Source organism: Cucumis sativus, chromosome 1, assembly GCF_000004075.3.
Source record: "Cucumis sativus cultivar 9930 chromosome 1, Cucumber_9930_V3, whole genome shotgun sequence".
Taxonomy (NCBI): Eukaryota; Viridiplantae; Streptophyta; class Magnoliopsida; order Cucurbitales; family Cucurbitaceae; genus Cucumis; species Cucumis sativus.
Genome location: NC_026655.2, coordinates 19,226,238 through 19,243,699, shown reverse-complemented (window position 1 = coordinate 19,243,699; position 17,462 = coordinate 19,226,238). Strand labels below are relative to the sequence as shown.

The 17,462-nt window shown below is 36.3% G+C and overlaps 1 protein-coding gene and 1 long non-coding RNA gene across 2 annotated transcripts; one reads left to right on the top strand and one right to left on the bottom strand.

The window, feature by feature from the left end:
- Window positions 1-312: 312 nt before the first annotated feature.
- On the top strand, window positions 313-2,117 carry LOC101205135. Its single transcript, XR_180876.3, has 2 exons — window positions 313-754; window positions 1,915-2,117. It is a non-coding gene; the product is annotated as an uncharacterized LOC101205135 (long non-coding RNA).
- Window positions 2,118-5,711: 3,594 nt separating this feature from the next.
- LOC101207444 (DNA polymerase epsilon subunit B) lies at window positions 5,712-16,690 on the bottom strand. Its single transcript, XM_011658875.2, has 14 exons — window positions 16,207-16,690; window positions 15,820-16,012; window positions 15,547-15,721; window positions 15,094-15,247; window positions 14,867-14,998; window positions 14,693-14,770; window positions 8,052-8,156; window positions 7,833-7,913; window positions 7,619-7,749; window positions 7,454-7,548; window positions 7,277-7,376; window positions 6,647-6,761; window positions 6,414-6,524; window positions 5,712-6,236 (listed from the first exon to the last, which is right to left on the bottom strand). Exons 2-14 carry the CDS (start codon window positions 15,986-15,988, stop codon window positions 6,096-6,098), a joined length of 1,587 nt encoding a protein of 528 aa, XP_011657177.1. The 5' UTR covers window positions 15,989-16,012; window positions 16,207-16,690; the 3' UTR covers window positions 5,712-6,095.
- Window positions 16,691-17,462: the final 772 nt, after the last annotated feature.

Here is a 17,462-nt window from a genome sequence, read left to right as displayed (position 1 = left end):
GTTTTTGTAAGTTGTTATTGTTTTAGATATGTAAAGTTGTTCTAAGGAGTTTTGTTTGCAGAGAAGGGTTCATGAACATAGGCTTAGATTTTAAAGTTGTTATGTTTTGGTTCGCTACAACATAAAGGACATACCACGATAGTTCACTACAACCAAAATTGAAAGGAGAGAAGAAAAAACGGTCCTAAATTAAAAATTTTGCGTTTTTGACGAAAAAAATGGAAAATTTCAGATTTCAAGAATTTACGACGGTTTTTTTTTGTCGTTAAATATAAATAATAAAATTATAAAATATTTATTTTTAATTAAATGAAAAGAAAGAAAAACTAGAGAGGGGGAATTGGAGCCTTCTTCGTGAAAAAGCCCCTTCTTCTCAAAATTTCTCTTGCCAACCTCCCTTCATGCCGCAATTTCTCTCTATCTCTCCACCGCCAACACCCACTACTCTTGCGGCACCCGGTCCAAGAGAAGAAAGACTGAGCTTTCTCTATGCGATTCCATGATCTACTTGGGAGGAATCCGTCGATGTGGTCAAGCTCACACTCAATGTGTGGAAGAAAAGAATACAAATTGAATCATCATTGGAGAGGAATGAAGTAGGGAGAATGGGTCTTAATAGAGTAAAATAAAAGTGAACAAGGTGAGACCCACTCCGATCCCAACAATAGGGCTAGGGCCCCGATCCTCTTCTTCACGAGCTCCTCCTCTTTCTACTACCCAAGTTCGCCGGAGCTATTACTGCTATGGTTTCAAGGTTTGCCTTCCAATTTCCCATTATTTAGTTATTTTCAACAATTAAATTCAATTATTTTGTAGGATGGAATTGCTATTTTCCAGAGTGGGAACTAATTAGACAAAATACTAGTTGCTGGAAAAAAGAATTGATTAGATCATTTTTCTATTTACTATTCACATGGGAAAAGCCTTCGTCTGTAGGAAAATACCCAAAATGAAGGCTTGTTGTTGATTAGATTAGATCATTTTTGTTGTTGTTGCCTTGTTTCTCCTTCTTTAGTATACAGTATATTATGTTTTGATACTTTTAAAATATATCTATCCATCGAATCTTATTTAGAAGAATTTTTACAGAAAATCAACTAACAAGGAAAGAGGTAACTCATACTTGTTATTAAAACAATCTTGATTTTTCAATGAGTTGGAATTGAAAATTTGATTTAGAAGAATTGTGGTTTCAGGTGGAGCACTTTTTGAGTTGCTCTGCCTTATCTTCAACTTGGACTGGCCCTGCCATATGACTTTTTGGTCTCCATCTACCTTCAATCATGAGATATTTTTTGAGAGAAAAAAAAGACAAAATAGAAAAAGATAGAATTTGAAATCAAGTTATTTCTATACTTGCAATGGTCTTTTCATCATTATTTTAAACTGTTACTCAAAATCATTATGAAACAAAGCAAACAAAGCAAGTTTGATTTTTGTGTTATTTAGAGTTGATAGTACAAGAAAGCAAGTTTACAAGGAAGGGGACAAAGAAGTTGTTCTCTCCATGGTCACTGTGATTAATTGTAAATATTATTTTTTTTTATCTATCCTTCTGTTTCTAAATATATGTATACCATATTATAATAACATTATGAAATATTTAACAATGTCTTCAAATTTTTAAGCAACAATTTTTGCATACGGGCAAACAAGCAGTGGAAAAACTTTCACAATGAATGGTGTCACTCAATATTCTGTGGCAGGCATTTATAGTTACATAGAGTCCGTGAGTTTCAGATTTATAGATAGATGTACGATATTTCAATAGAAATTTAATACGTCATTGTCTAATATGACTTAGTTTGTGGATGATAGCATCAAGACAGAGAATTTGTGCTGAAGCTTTCAGTAATTCCAAGTTCTACCAAGTACCAATTCCTAATCTATTTCTATCAATATTCTTTATTTCAGATCAGAGATGTCATAGTGCCATGGAACTCTTCTCATTTCACACCACAACAAAGAACTAAATAGTATATGTTTTGGTGTAATAAAATTATCCTTATTTCTAATGCCACCGTGTTGTTGGACTAAAAGAAACATAATAAATCATTTGTTTATGTAAGATATTTATTAAGATAAATCATTTGTTGGACTAAGGATTTTGTTCGGACCCTCTTCATCTACTAGGTACTTTTCTCTCTGTCTTTCAAAACTATTAAACACTCAAAGTTAGCCACTGAATCTTTACCCCATTTAGAGCACTTTTATTTTTGTATTTCAAAATCAACTTTGTTTTTTTTTTTTTTGGATTTAATATTTTTGAGTAATAAATACAGACATTGGACAAACTGATTCGCTCAGATTTGGTCATCTTGGCTATCGGATATAAAGAGGATTTGAAGTATAAAGATATTTTTGCTTCCTCCTATTTTCAGGATTACATGAGTTTTAGTGATTCAGTACTTCTCCTGTACAAGTTAGTTTTTCGTCTTTCTAAAATAATCTTCATATCTCCTTTTTAAGTATTGAATTGCAATGAAAATTGTTTGGACTTGTTAGTTCAAAGTGTAAATTGAGTTTAGCTTGTGAAATTCAAAGATTTCATTTGTATACTGATTATATAGTTTATCTTACATGTACCTAACACAATGATTATGTTTGCTTGATTGTATTTCTATTTGTCCACTTTCTTTTGCTTTTCTTAAAGGTTTTCATTGAACTCAAAGTTTATGGTAGATTGGGGTACGTTAAAGTTTATTGAACTTATTTATCATTGTCCCATTGCATAATGTCTTATATAAGATTTTGAATTTCTCAACGGATTAGTTTAAATCATTCCTCTCATTTTATATTTGATTCTTTAATTCTGATCTTGTCACTTTAATACTTTGCTTTAGCAGTTTTTAGTCATGAAAGTACCACCACAATTCGTATAGATAGATCCAAATAATAATTAATATTGTTTATTTGAGCTAAAAATGGTGTCCGACAGTATATTTTTGCATTGGTCCGAAACTTTATGCAATTAAAACTATATTGTGATATAATTTTGGTCTTTCGTATTTTGTAATTTGTGCTGCCCCTATTATGATATAATATAATACACAACTTTAGACAACTAAATTATATATATTGAAGCTGCTCAACATAACTAGACATGCACAACCTCTCTTTAGTTTAGGTATATTCAAATTCTCATATAGTCATATTTTTTTACTTCTCTACTTGACCATGACTTAGTGAATATTTTGTGGCATTAACCCAACTCATTAAACACATACATTGTTGTACTTTATTATATATACAGTACAAAAATTTCAAAAAGCCTGAAAAAAAAATTATGACATGCTTTTATACTACTGGTTTAAGACTCTTGAGCTTTAGGATATATGAATAGTTTTATGTACACAATAGATTATACCATGGAATGCATTCTTTAAATTGTCGTGAAGGCGAATTATTATTTATTGTGTTTTTCCCGTCCATAAATGTGAGAAGGTTACTTTATTTATTCAAATTCGATATTCAATAATTTTTATTGGTCGTACAAAAATGGAGATAAAAAAAAATGGTTGTATGAATTTGGTAGTGTAGATATAACAACAATTTTAGATTGTGTGAAGATGATGGTTTTCAGAGTCTTCTGCTTCCAAACTAAAGAAAGGCTTTTGAATGCTTCAATGCATAAAGTAAAAGCAAAGCTAAAACAAAACAAACACTAAACTTTAATTTTGTATATATATTAATTTAGATGTAAATTCTTATAAGTGATCATGTGTTCCATAACCCAATATATATATATATATATATATAACAGTAATATATGTTAATTAGGTAAGACTTTGGCTTTAATTCTTAGCCATCTGAGCCGCCCCCGTCATACCATCAACCTTGTTTCTTCCTTTTGTAATTTATATATTACCAATCACAAATTAAATCATACACTCTCTCTCTCTCTCTACACACACACACATACACACACACATTAAAACCAATAATAATAATAACAATAATTTTTTAGAGTTGGGGTAGCATTCTTTGAGTTAGGAGAAATAATATAGTGTGTGAGAGAAGGAAGGGTAAATTAGTTAAAGAGAGAAGTGTCAATTAAAAGTGGTATATATATATATCTTTCAATCACCCTTTAATAAGCTTTATTGTGAGATATATATGTTGTAATTAAATGTATCATTCCCATTAACAGTACACAACAATGTGTTCAAATTCTCTCGCTAATTAAACTAATATTTACTTTAAATATTAGTTATTTCACACTTTTCTCTGATTTTCTCTATTACATAATTAGTCTTAACATAATTTAATATCGCCAAACACAGAAGTACGCAACTCTTCCTCAGGAACTTACTGTTTCACCTACTGCCACTCTTCTGGAAGTTTCTATTCACACTTTGTTGTGAATTGATCCTTGATTATCTCTGAATGTAAAATGTGAACATTTTATTTTTACCTAAATCAAAAAAGAAAAAAAAAAGAAAAAAAAAAAGGAGATATGGTGGCTTTGAGTTCCTAATTCATTACATTATAAAATTATATAAATGAAAGAGAAAGAGGTAGTTGGGAAAATGGCTACCAAACCTAAACCATATAATTAGAAAGCAAAGCCCTGCAGTTAACAAACAATCTCCATCATCAAATTATACTCTAATTTGGCAGCCAAAGCTTAATTAGTTTGATAATTTTAATAATAATGTTTACAGCAGTCTCCATTTATTTGGAACAAACAAAACCCATTAAGCTAATTACTCTTAATTAATTAGTTGAAAAATTAAAAATCACTGGACACAAAACCCAAAATGAGAATAAAAACTTGGAGTTCATCTCACTTTAAGTTGAGGGGTTTGGATTTGGGTTTGTGATTGCTGGAATACATGAATTAGGTAAAAGACAGGGATATATATATATATATATATATATATATATATATATATATATATATATATATATATACCATGAAAACCGAACTAAACTAATTACCTATCAAAAACATCTTCAGCTGATTTAGAGAGATATAAATAATGGGTAATTATTGACCTACCCATGATTAATTAATATTGTTGAATGCTGCCCATTGAAAGGAATATATATATACAAAGCACAACTACATATCCAGAAATTACATGTCAAAATTGAAGGATGTCACTCAGAACTCCAAGATAGTAGTTTTGAGATTACCTTTCTTTCACCTGAATTGCTTTGTGTTCGGTTGAAATTAATCTGTTTTCAATACAAAATATAATTTAGAAATATCACATCATCCTGTCACTTTCAAATTTGATGAAACACAATAATAAAATTTAAAACCCGCATCCAATCAAAATCCATAATAATCAAAATTCCATATTAATTAATTATTACTAGTTTTCTTGAAATAAGAATTGCTGAAGTATTTTATATTCAGTTAAAAGTTGTTCTATTACTTCAAGAAAAATTTAACTTGTATCTAAAGATTAATTTGTGTTTACACAATCCTAGAACACACACTTCTACTCAAAACATTTTGCAATTTTGAAAGAATAAAAACTTGTTTTTTAAGTATATATATATATATTATCATTCGGATACCCAACTAATTAAACTACCTGCTCTACACACTTCAGCAACTCTCTGAAAGTATGGGCAACCACTTACCAAAAAATAAAAATAAAAAATCCCTCATTATGCTTAACCTGTATTCATGATCTGATCTTGAATAACATTATAACATAACATGCACTATAAGGCATGAACTAATTATCTTTTTCTCTAAAAAAAAAAAAATCCATCAGGTGGGTGAAGAACTTTTAGGTTAGTTGTTGATCAATCCATCGTCCACGGTTAGAAAGTACATAATCTAAAAGAAAATATATGTTATTCGGATTTACAATTGTACAACTAAAAAGATTCCTAACTCTGCATCAATGTTTCGACTTTTTCCTAAACAGAAATCACAAAAGCCTTCTTCGGCATAGAGTTAGATTCTAGCTAGTGGTAATTCTTGGTGTGCACCAGTGCAACTCCCAAGATAAAGAATAGTGCAACTCCCAAGATAAAGAATGATGCTATAGGATTTCTCATTCATGTTCTAAACGAATTGTTATGCTGCATAAAGGAGTGTGCCCGCTTGAATCTGGCCTAAACTTTGTAATAATTTACAGGGCAGACAGTTCAACTTCTTGATTGCATGGACGATATGCCACAAAAGTGCTATCATTTGTGAAGGAACCAGGATTAAAGCAAGTGATTCCTGTGTATTTGAACGCTTGTTGCTTACTTCTATCCCCCAACACTATCTGCATAAACCAAATAAAGATTGATATAATAATCTGAAAGTTCAATCGCAGTAGAACACTTATCATTCATCGGAACCCTCATTCATTATCTGTCTCCAGGTGTGGAGAGAAAGAACATCCAACTTTGGATGTATAAATAGATCGATTAAAACACTAGATTGAGATATGGGTAAGTACCACATGAGGAGTAGGATATAGATGAAGACAGTGGTCGTAATTCCAGATAATTGGTTGAATAACCAGAGGAAGAGGACAGAGATGACTTTGATGAGTTATGGTGGCAACAAGCTGCAAGAGAATCATGAAAACTTAAGGCCTTCATATATAAATATCCGAAAGGGTGTAGAATCCATAAACAGAGAACTAGAAAAAAAAAACAGAAATGTAAAAGGCAAAGAAAAAAAATTCACATGCTCAAAAGGATCGCTTGTTTCTTCTGTGGAAGGTGGTATGAGACAGGAACGACGCATTCTATAAAGCAAGTCCTGTCGGAAAAATACAATTTCCTGAGTGTAGAATCTGACCCTGCATTCAAGTATGACAATTATCCACCACTATGGAGTAAAACTGTAAAAGGCATAGCATTCACCAAAGGACTGTAAAAGGCATAGCATTCACCAAAGGACTGTAAAAGGCATAGCATTCACCAAAGGACTGTAAAAGGCATAGCATTCACCAAAGGACTGTAAAAGGCATCGCATTCACCAAAGGGAGCATAATCTCATCTTAAAATCGGTTAATTCCTCTTAATTAAGTAAAAAATAGAACGCCTTGTAGAGGACCATTTATTTTGCTCATCGTAGCTTTGTTCTCACTTGTTAATAAATGACCTTTTCCCCCCTAAATTCAATAGTTAAAAAAACTGGATAACTAAATCCATACCAATAACACTGGCCTTTAAATCTATTAAATTATTCCAAATAAAAAAAATGATTTATTTCACAAGTAAGCTGTAGAAGTGAAGCCCCTCATGCAACATAATATTATAGTCAAGACTAGAAGCACCATTAAGGTTACAAGTCAGCAATCAAAGTATTCACCTGCAAGGGTTACTTGAGAAAATGGCATTTGAAACATGCATTTGAAGCTCTTCGGTTAAATACTTCGGCAAAGCACACCTAGGTAGAACTGTTGATGGCCCTATAAACTCCATGTAAATAAAATCTCAGAAAATATAGTGCATAGTGAGGAGTTTCTTAACAGATAACAACACAAACCTGCATCATCTGGACCAGGAATAAAAAGAAACTTGCTATGCTCATTTAATCGTGGATGAGCTGCTATCATTTTTCCTAACTTACCAAACTGTAGTCTGCACATTTGAACTCATTATTGCACTGAACTCATCTCAATAACACAGAAACAATTGCGATAATACATACCTGAGACTTGAGAAAGAATTAAAGGCAATATTACAAGGATGGGAACAAAAATTCCCCATCAAAACAAACAAGGAAGGAACCACTTCCACATTCTCGAAACCATCAAGTATGGTCTCCAGTTTTCCCATGGCCTACCACATGAAAAAGTTTTAATAAGGCCACCAAGCTTTATAGACACACAATACACATGAAACATAAAAAGGCTATTTGTCACCTCTTCACTATCCAACCAAATGTCAGAGAGTATGACAAACATATCATTAACTGCTTTCTTCTCCAGATCTGCACGCCTGAGCTATTGATGATTAAGGAAAACTTGATTGCACTTACACCCCTTTAATAACCAAAATTCAGCACAATAAAATGTCAACTATAGCCCTCCTTTCCAATGCTTATTTAGAAATTCATTTTATAGACCAAAACAAGAGGATACAGTCTCCTCTTTAGGTAGCACACCATCGCCAAAGAAGTCCTGGCCTGCTAGCAATTTAAGAGACTTGCCCCTTTCCTCTAATGGAGGAAATCCACACGTAACAACCTAAATAGACACCCAGGAAAAACACATAATTAATACGATGAAGAGTATTTGAAACACTTCAATGAAACAAGTTCTGAACATTTTCCAAAACGTTTGAGTAGGAAGGTATCTGTTAGACCACCCATCATACATCAATACAGTAGGAGAAAGAATAGGAAAGAGAAGCAGGAGGAGGAGTTAGTTATGTAACCGCATGTGGGGACCACAATGAGTGGAGCGACACATGAAACAGGGGGACCACTGTAGGTGGGGAGTGAATATAAATAAGGGAGTGAAAGAGAGAACAGGGAGCTTTTCTTTTGGTGAAGTTATCTTTCTGTATATTCTTGAAAGAAAGGATAGCAGGAGAGGGAAGAGTGTCCATCGAATCGGCTATAAACCAATTCGGTGATATTGTCCTGTAGTTATTATCATTATTTTCATCTTAGTAATATCAGTAGTATTTGATTTTCGGCTACTGGGATTGAGAACAACTGGTATCCCATCAACTTGGTATCAGAGCACGTCGATTCGAAATAAGTGGGAAAACATGGTTCAAACCAGAAGTGAAGAGAGAAGGGACACACACGAACAAGAACTCAACAAAATTCCGGTGATGGAAGAGAAGCTTACGGTGATGTCACAAAACATGGAAAACCTTCAGGCCCAAGTGGAGAAAACACACCAGATGGTGATGATATTCATGGAGACGATGGCCAAGGAACGAGTATTAGCGAGCGGTAAACGAATCGATTCGTCGGCACAAGAAACATGGACGGGAAAATCGGCGGAGGGAGAGAGTTCGGCAAGTAAGGAAACTAAAAATGACACGATGGAGAAGAAGGGTGATGGCGATGGGGATAACAACGATCGAAACAAATTCAACAAAGTTGAAATGTCGGTATTCAATGGAGATGACCCAGATTCATGGCTATTCCGTGCAGATAGGTATTTTCAAATACACAAACTGACGAATTCTGAAAACTCACGGTCGCTACAATCAGTTTTGAAGGCCCCACACTCAACTGGTATCGATCGCAGGAGGAGAGAGACAAATTTACCTGTTGGTTAAACTTAAAAGAACGATTATTGATCCGTTTCGATCATCCCGTGAAGGCTCCCTATATGGTCGGTTCTTACGTATTCAGCAGCAGGAATCAAGTGTAGAGGAATACCGGAATCTATTCGATAAGTGGGTGGCACCGATCGGACATTCCGAAAAAGATTGTGGAAGAGACGTTCATGGGAGGGCTGTTACCGTGGATTAAGGTGGAGATGGAATTCTGCAATCCCGTGGGATTAGCGGAGATGATGAGATACGCGCAAATGGTGGAACATTGGAAGATCCTGAGGAGATAAGCAAATTTACCCGGTTATTCTGGAGCGAAAGTTCCAAATTACCCCTATAATACGGCCAAAACAAATTCAATTATAAAAGAACAGGGGAATAAGGAGAACACGGTATTTTCGATACGAACAATCATACTGAGGGGATCACCGGCAAAGGAGATTAAGAAAGAAGGACCATCCAAACGGCTTTTCGACGCAGAATTCCAGGCCAAGAGGGAGAAAGGACTCTGTTTCAAATGTGATGAGAAGTATTACTCCAGGCACAAATGCAGGGTGAAGGAAATACGTGAGTTATGTATGTTCGTGGTAAGAGCGGACGACGTGGAGGAAGAAATTATTGAGGAAGACGAGTATGACTTGAAGGAATTGAAAACTATTGAGTTGCAGAATGACCTTGGGGAAGTAGTGGAGTTATATATTAACTCGGTAGTGGGATTGACGAATCCGAGTACCATGAAGATAAGGGGAACAATTCAAAGTAAGGAGGTTGTCGTGCTAGTGGATTGCGGAGCCACCCACAATTTCATATCCGACCGACTAGTGATGACACTGAAATTACCCACAAAGGATACTTCTAACTATGGGGTAATACTTGGGTTAGGAACAGCCATCAAAGGCAAGGGAGTGTGTGAAAAAGTAAAGTTGGATCTCAATGGGTGGACAGTCCTTGAAAACTTCCTACCACTGGAACTGGGAGGGGTAGACGTGATACTTGGGATGCAATGGTTACACTCATTGGGAGTGACTGAGATGGACTGAAAGAACTTAACCATGTCATTTTTCCATGACAACAGAAAAATAGTGATAAAAGGGGATCCAAGCCTAACCAAAACTCAAGTGAGCTTGAAGAATTTAACTAAATCGTGGACTGAGTCAGACATGGGATACTTGATTGAGTGCAGAACCTTGGAAGCCCACATAGCCGAGATAGAGCCAGAAGAGAGTAATAACATACCTGAGAGCATACTAACAGCCTTGAAACAGTATAATGACGTTTTCGATTGGCCCAAAGAATTACCTCCAAGAAGGGATATCGAACATCATATACACGTAAGGGGAGGGGCAGATCCGGTGAATGTCAGGCCTTATCGGTATGCTTTTCAGCAGAAGGAGGAAATGGAAAAATTGGTGGACGAAATGCTAACCTCAGGAATTATCCGTCCCAGCACAAGCCCCTACTCAAGCCCCGTATTATTGGTCAAGAAGGACGGAAGTTGGCGATTCTGCGTGGACTACAGGGCACTCAATAACATAACTATTCCAGATAAGTTTCCTATCCCTGTTGTGGAAGAACTGTTCGACGAGCTAAATGGTGCAAATCTATTCTCCAAAATTGACTTGAAAGCGGGATATCATCAATTAGAATGTGCAGTCAAGATATAGAGAAAACGGCCTTTAGAACTCACGAAGGACATTATGAGTTTTTGGTGATGCCGTTTGGACTCACAAACGCACCAGAAACTTTCCAATCACTAATGAATTCGGTTTTTAGATCGTACTTGAGGAAGTTCGTCTTGGTCTTCCTCGATGATATACTGGTCTATAGTAGGAACTTAGAGGAACATTGTCAGCACATTGAATTAGTTCTGGAAGAATTGAGGAGGCATAAACTGTTTGCTAATAGAAAGAAATGCAGCTTTGCGTACTAAAATGTGGAGCATTTGGGACACATTGTCAGGAAAGGGAGTAGAAGTCAATCCTGAAAAAATTAGAGCAATCAAGCAACGGCCAACTCCAACAAATGTTCGGGAAGTTAGAGGGTTTCTGGGGTTGACTGGTTACTACCGCCGTTTTGTACAGCACTATGGGTCCATAGCGGCACCTCTAACTCAACTACTGAAGCTGGGATCATTTAAATGGAATGAGGGAGCACAAGAAGCGTTTGAAAAGCTTCAACGAGCAATGATGGCCTTGCCTATATTAGCTCTTCCAGATTTTAATGCACCATTCGAAGTAGATACAGATGCGTCAGGCTATGGGGTAGGGGCAGTGCTAATGCAGAACAAGAGACCAATTGCTTTTTATAGCCATACACTAGCCTTGCGAGACCGAACCAAACCAGTATACGAGAGGGAATTAATGGCAGTAGTATTGATAGTCCAACGTTGGCGACCCTATTTGTTAGGAAGGACATTCATAGTTGAGACAGATCAGCGATCACTTAAGTTCTTTCTGGAACAGAGAGTCATACAACCGCAATATCAGAAGTGGATTGCAAAATTGTTGGGTTATTCATTTGAGGTGGTGTATAAACCGGGCTTGGAAAACAAGGCAGCAGATGCCCTTTCACGAGTGCCACCAACTGTCCATCTTAACCAACTAACAGCCCCCACCTTGGTGGACATAAAGGTAATCAGAGAGGAGGTTAACAAGAATGACTACTTGCAAGATATAATCAACAGGATTCAGAGGGAGGAGAAGGTAAAGAATTACACTCTGCAACAAGGAATACTGAGATACAAAGGGAGATTAGTGATTGCGAAGAATTCTTCATTGATACCTATTATTATGCACACATATCATGACTCGGCCCTAGGAGGTCATTCCGGGTTCTTAAGAACGTATAAGAGGCTGACAGGAGAGTTGTTTTGGGTGGGAATGAAAGCTCACGTTAAAAAATATTGCGAAGAATGTATTACGTGTCAGCGGAATAAGACTTTAGCATTGTCACCTGCAGGATTATTGACCCCCCTAGAGATACCAAATAGAGTATGGGAGGATATATCCATGGATTTTATTGAAGGACTGCCTAAATCAATGGGGTTTGAAGTAATATTCGTAGTGGTGGATTGCTTCAATAAATATGCTCACTTCCTCGGCCTTAAACATCCTTTTGACGCTAAGATGGTAGCTGAATTGTTCGGGAGGTTGTAAGACTGCATGGCTTTCCACAGTCAATTGTCCCTGACCGAGACAAGATCTTTCTGAGTCATTTTTTGAAAGAGTTGTTTCGTTTAGCTGGTACGAAGTTGAACCGAAGCACAGCATACCACCCCTAGACAGATGGATAGACAGAGGTGGTCAACAGATCTGTAGAAATTTATTTAAGGTGCTTCCGTGGGCAAAAACCGAAAGATTGGATGAAATGGTTGTCTTGGGCTGAATACTGGTATAACACTACATTCCAAAGATCATTAGGCGTGTCACCATTCCAAGCTGTCTATGGAAGAACACCCCCAGCCCTGATATATTATGGAGATCGTGAAACTCCCAACTCGGCTTTAGATGAGCAACTTAAGGAAAGAGATGTAGCCTTGGGTGCTTTGAAGGAACATTTACGCATAGCCCAAGAAAAGATGAAGAGTTGTGCCGATATGAAGAGAAGACATGTCGAATTTGAAGAAGGCGATAAGGTGTTCCTAAAGATTAGGCCATACAGGCAGGTATCACTGCGGAAAAGGAGAGCTGTGCCTCAGGAGGTCTTCGGTTATCAGAAAAACGAGAAAGGAGGATGGGAAGTCTTAATGAGTTGGAAGGGTCTACCGCATCATGAAGCAACATGGGAAAACTATGATGACTTTCAGCAATCCTTCCCCGATTTCCACCTTGAGGACAAGGTGAAACTGGACCGGGAATGCAATGTTAGACCACCCATCATACATCAATACAGTAGGAGAAAGAATAGGAAAGAGAAGCAGGAGGAGGAGTTAGTTATGTAACCGCATGTGGGGACCACAATGAGTGGAGCGACACATGAAACAGGGGGACCACTGTAGGTGGGGAGTGAATATAAATAAGGAAGTGAAAGAGAGAACTGGGAGCTTTTCTTTTGGTGAAGTTATCTTTCTGTATATTCTTGAAAGAAAGGATAGCAGGAGAGGGAAGAGTGTCCATCGAATCGGCTATAAACGAATTCGGTGATATTGTCCTGTAGTTATTATCGTTATTTTCATCTTAGTAATATCAGTAGTATTTGATTTTCAGCTACTGGGATTGGGAACAACTGGTATCCCATCAGTATCCTTGTGCTAGAAAACAATAAGAAAGTAAAGGACAAGAATGAAATTCCACAAGCAAATCCAATTTTGAATAGTAAATATGCTTTGGATGAAGGCAGGACACTTGCATATTTAAATCTGTTGTGCTTAAATGTCAACCTCATGTTATCAAGATTCAAAACCTTTTGAGAAGACTGTGGGCGGAACTCGCTAAAAAAAAAAAAATTGTTTACAAAAATAAGGTTTCATATCTCTCAAAAGTAAATTTCAACTTCTGGATACCTAACGAAATATTAAATAACCAACTACAAGATGGTGTTATCCACTTACCAATTGAGAACTACGTGAAATATAACTTAGGCATGCAAAATGCTAGGCCTCCAATATTGTTTAAATATAGTAGAAGAAATAAGAATAACAGTAAGGCCACACGTGGGAGTGTAGGAGGTGGTAATGAAGATGGGGACCACTCTGGTGGGGCACAGTAGTTAGTTAGCAAATCATAATAAAAGAAAGTAAAGAAAAGGAAGGAGGTATCGAGTATTTTCTGGAGAAGAAGAGAGGCTGCATTCCTCCTTGCGCAGGAAAGGAAAGCAGAGGGTTCGGGTTCTTGTGTTTTTTCTTATTTTCCATTGTTATTGTTTGGAAAGAATGTTTGTGGAATTTCTGTCTGTTGATTTACTTCAGTAATTAGTGGCTGTAATTTTGATGATTGATCATTCGCGATCATTTTACTGTTTCATATAGTATTTTCATATTGTAATCGTTGAGGAATAGCAATATATCAAGATATTTCTGTAGTATCTTTACACAAAACTCTGATCAGGACCAAACAGAACTAAGATCCATCCCATAGCATTGTAAAAAAAAAATCATCTCATAAGCATGTAAGAACTTCAAAAAGCGTTCAACTTAGGAAGCAGTTACAGTATAAACAAAATACTGCTATACATTAAAAGTGCCAAAACTGCAAAGCTTTTTTGAAAAGAATATAGGGAAATATGCAAAGATAATACCTTTTAAAAGGGTAACCAAGCATAATAATCTGATCAAATATGAAAACTTCGTAAGCAAAGTACATCCTGGCAACAGCTAATAGGAAAACTGGATGATCCGTAGAGAAAATAGAATAATGAACGCTACATATGTCTTTAAGAAAGTAAGTTCTCTCTATAAACAAGGGGGTTTAGAAATACCTAATAGGACACTAAGGGGAAATTTCAACCACCTATTTATACAGAACTTGAAGGCAAACGTGGTACTACAAACCTGAAAAATACCCTCCACGAGCATCTCTCCTTCAGCTACAATAATGGTGTTCTCTGTAAATAGACCTGTAGTTATCTTGTGCTAACTATTAATGAAAACTGCAGGGCATGTCATCTTCAAATATCAAACAAGTTCAGATTTTTCCACATCATAGAAGTTGCCAGTAAAGGATATAGCACTAGATAAATTAATTTCCACAGATGCGGTAAGGTCTTCCAAGTAGAAGTGGCCATCCTCCATTTGAGAGATCACTCCCATGACCCATTTTCTCCCTGTTTGCCCCACCAAAGATTGAATAGGAGAAATCTGGGAAACACATCACAAACAAAATTAGTGTAAATGCTCATGTTCAATTGTAAAGGCTAACATGATCAATTCATAGGTCAAGAGAAATGGAGTACCTCACAACTTCCAAAATGAGACATGCCAATGTCAAAAGCAGGTTTGGAGAAATGCTGATCTCGAGAGAGCCTTTGGGAAAGCAAAAGAAACCTATCTCTATATAAAGCAGCTTTAGCAGAAGCATCTCCATGAATTGGAAGGTTTTCTGTGTGCCTAAAAATATATATGTACATGGTTCAAGAACATGTGATTTCAAGTGCAGAGAAAAGGAATGTTGATGATGATAGTTCTCAGTTAAATCCATTATATCTCTCTTTTTTGCAATGAGCTGCATTAGTTATCCGCGTCTAATTATCCCAAAAACCCAACTAGTAGTTTTTTTTTAGTTCAAGTATTCAACAACACATGGGAATGAGAGATTTTGCTGACTTCTTGGCCCAAGGTATATGCTTAACCAGGTATGCTTAGTTTAACAACTATTAAAAATAAATATAAATGGGAGAAAACCATACAGAAAGATCTTTTTTATGGGATCATAACGAAACTTGGGGATATCAAAAGCGTTGATGATGCAAAGAGCAGATGTACTGGTAATGGTATTGGGACTTTCTTCTCCCACTTTATCAGCTGCAACCATAATGCTGATAACTCGATGCACCGCATCCTTGTCTAATATTGGAGATTTCACTGCCACAATAGCCAAAACAAAGAAACTGTCCATGAAAAGGAATGAGGTGAATTGCAAAGAAGATATAATCGTAGTATGAAAGAAGAAGGAACAGTACAAGATTCTTCATGGAGATTGTCAAGAACAAATTCTATAGCTTCATCTTCGAAGCCATGGGAACGAGAGACAAAGGAAACAATCTCGTCAAGAGCTTCCAGTTTGATGCTGTACAACCCTCTGATTTTAGCTTTCCTCTGTACCTTTTTCCTCAAAGTTAATGTGTCCATTCTTCTGTGAGACAATCTGCAATTCTGCACAATAATTGTGAAGGAATGATGATGGGGTTGGAAAATGGAGGGTTGATTCACGACGAAATTCTTTTTTGGCTCTACTAGATACAATTGTAATCAGTCCAACAAGAAAACGCAGTTAAAGGTTTTCAGTTAAAGGAAGAAAAAGAACAAATGAATAGGAAGAAGAAGAAAAGACTACTACGGATCCGAACCTTGTGGCTCCCTGATTTTGAGTGGTCCAAGGGCAAGAGGCCGCTCTTGCAGTAGCTGTTCGTGTTGACTAAGTTCTTGTCCCGCTAGTTCTTGTTCCTGTAGCTCTCAGTTCTTGTTGGAGAAGTACTTGTGTCCTTGCGGGAATGAGAAAGGTCTCTTGACTTGATCAAAGATTTCCAACCCACTATATTCACTCAATTCTTGGTACCCGGCCAGAGCCTACCACCCAGTGGGAGTCAGCAAGTAGCTCATATTTCACACTTCAATAAGAAGACGCACAAACCATCAGTCGGCGCCATTAGAAGCTGCCTCAGTCCACGTAGCCGTTCTTCTCCTTCCTGTATCCGGGTTTCAGCAGTTGGGGAAGTTGCCGTACCTGTTTCAGTCGCTGAGGCTCAACCTATTCTCCTATCTTTCTGCTCATTCTTCTAGGTTGAGACTTTGCTTCACTTTTTCTCCAACTTTCTTCCTATTTTTTTAGAAATAAGTTATTTCTTGAAACAAATAGAATAGAAACATATAAATATTTCTTGTTTTGTTCTTTGTTTTTCTATTTTACAGTTTAAATAATTTTAGTATGAATGTTATAAAGATCTAATAGACATAAAAACATACAAAAAGCAATTATCAAAAGTTTGATAGTATCAAACACAAATAAGTCTTGATGCAAAATAAAAAAAAAAAAGTAATAATAGAGTTTTTTATTTTTTATTTTTTTTATGAAAACATCGAGAAAAAATGAAAAAAATACAAGGGCATACAAAAAAAAAAAAACCAATCCTAAGAAGCAACGGAGACCAACTAAGTAAAATGTTTCCTATAGAATAATTACAAAAGCTCTTTGAAATCGAAGCCCAAAGAGACACATGAAATCTAACCAAATACCAAATCTCACTATCCTCTCCCTACTCCAAGACCACCCAATTTTTCCTTTTCCCTTTATCTCTGAAGGGCAGATGGAGGATAAACTCCTCGATTGTTAATCTGACACTCTGCAAACCAGTAAAGCTAAAACACCAAATTTATGGGGAAAGAACTCTGCATAGCATGAGCAAACTGGCAGTCCCAACAAGCGAAATCCCCTTCCTAACAAGCCTATTAACAATGTTAAACCGACCAAGCAAGACTTATCAAACAAAGAACTTAACTTTCTTAGTAACCTCAATCTTTCAAACCACATCAAAAGCCAACACAAAGGGGCAGGTGTCACACCCTAAACTGCATGTAAACACTAACATACAATGCGACGTGATTT

Bases quoted from the DNA above. Each gene is read 5' to 3' on its own strand.
- LOC101207444 (XM_011658875.2), bottom strand. From the start codon at position 15,988: ATGGACACATTAACTTTGAGGAAAAAGGTACAGAGGAAAGCTAAAATC. The intron at 14,771-14,866 runs ATATCCTTTACT...AATAGTTAGCAC, and splicing joins AAATTAATTTATCTAGTGCT to AAGATAACTACAGGTCTATT. The intron at 7,750-7,832 runs GTGACAAATAGC...TTCATGTGGTAG, and splicing joins TTTGGTTGGATAGTGAAGAG to GCCATGGGAAAACTGGAGAC.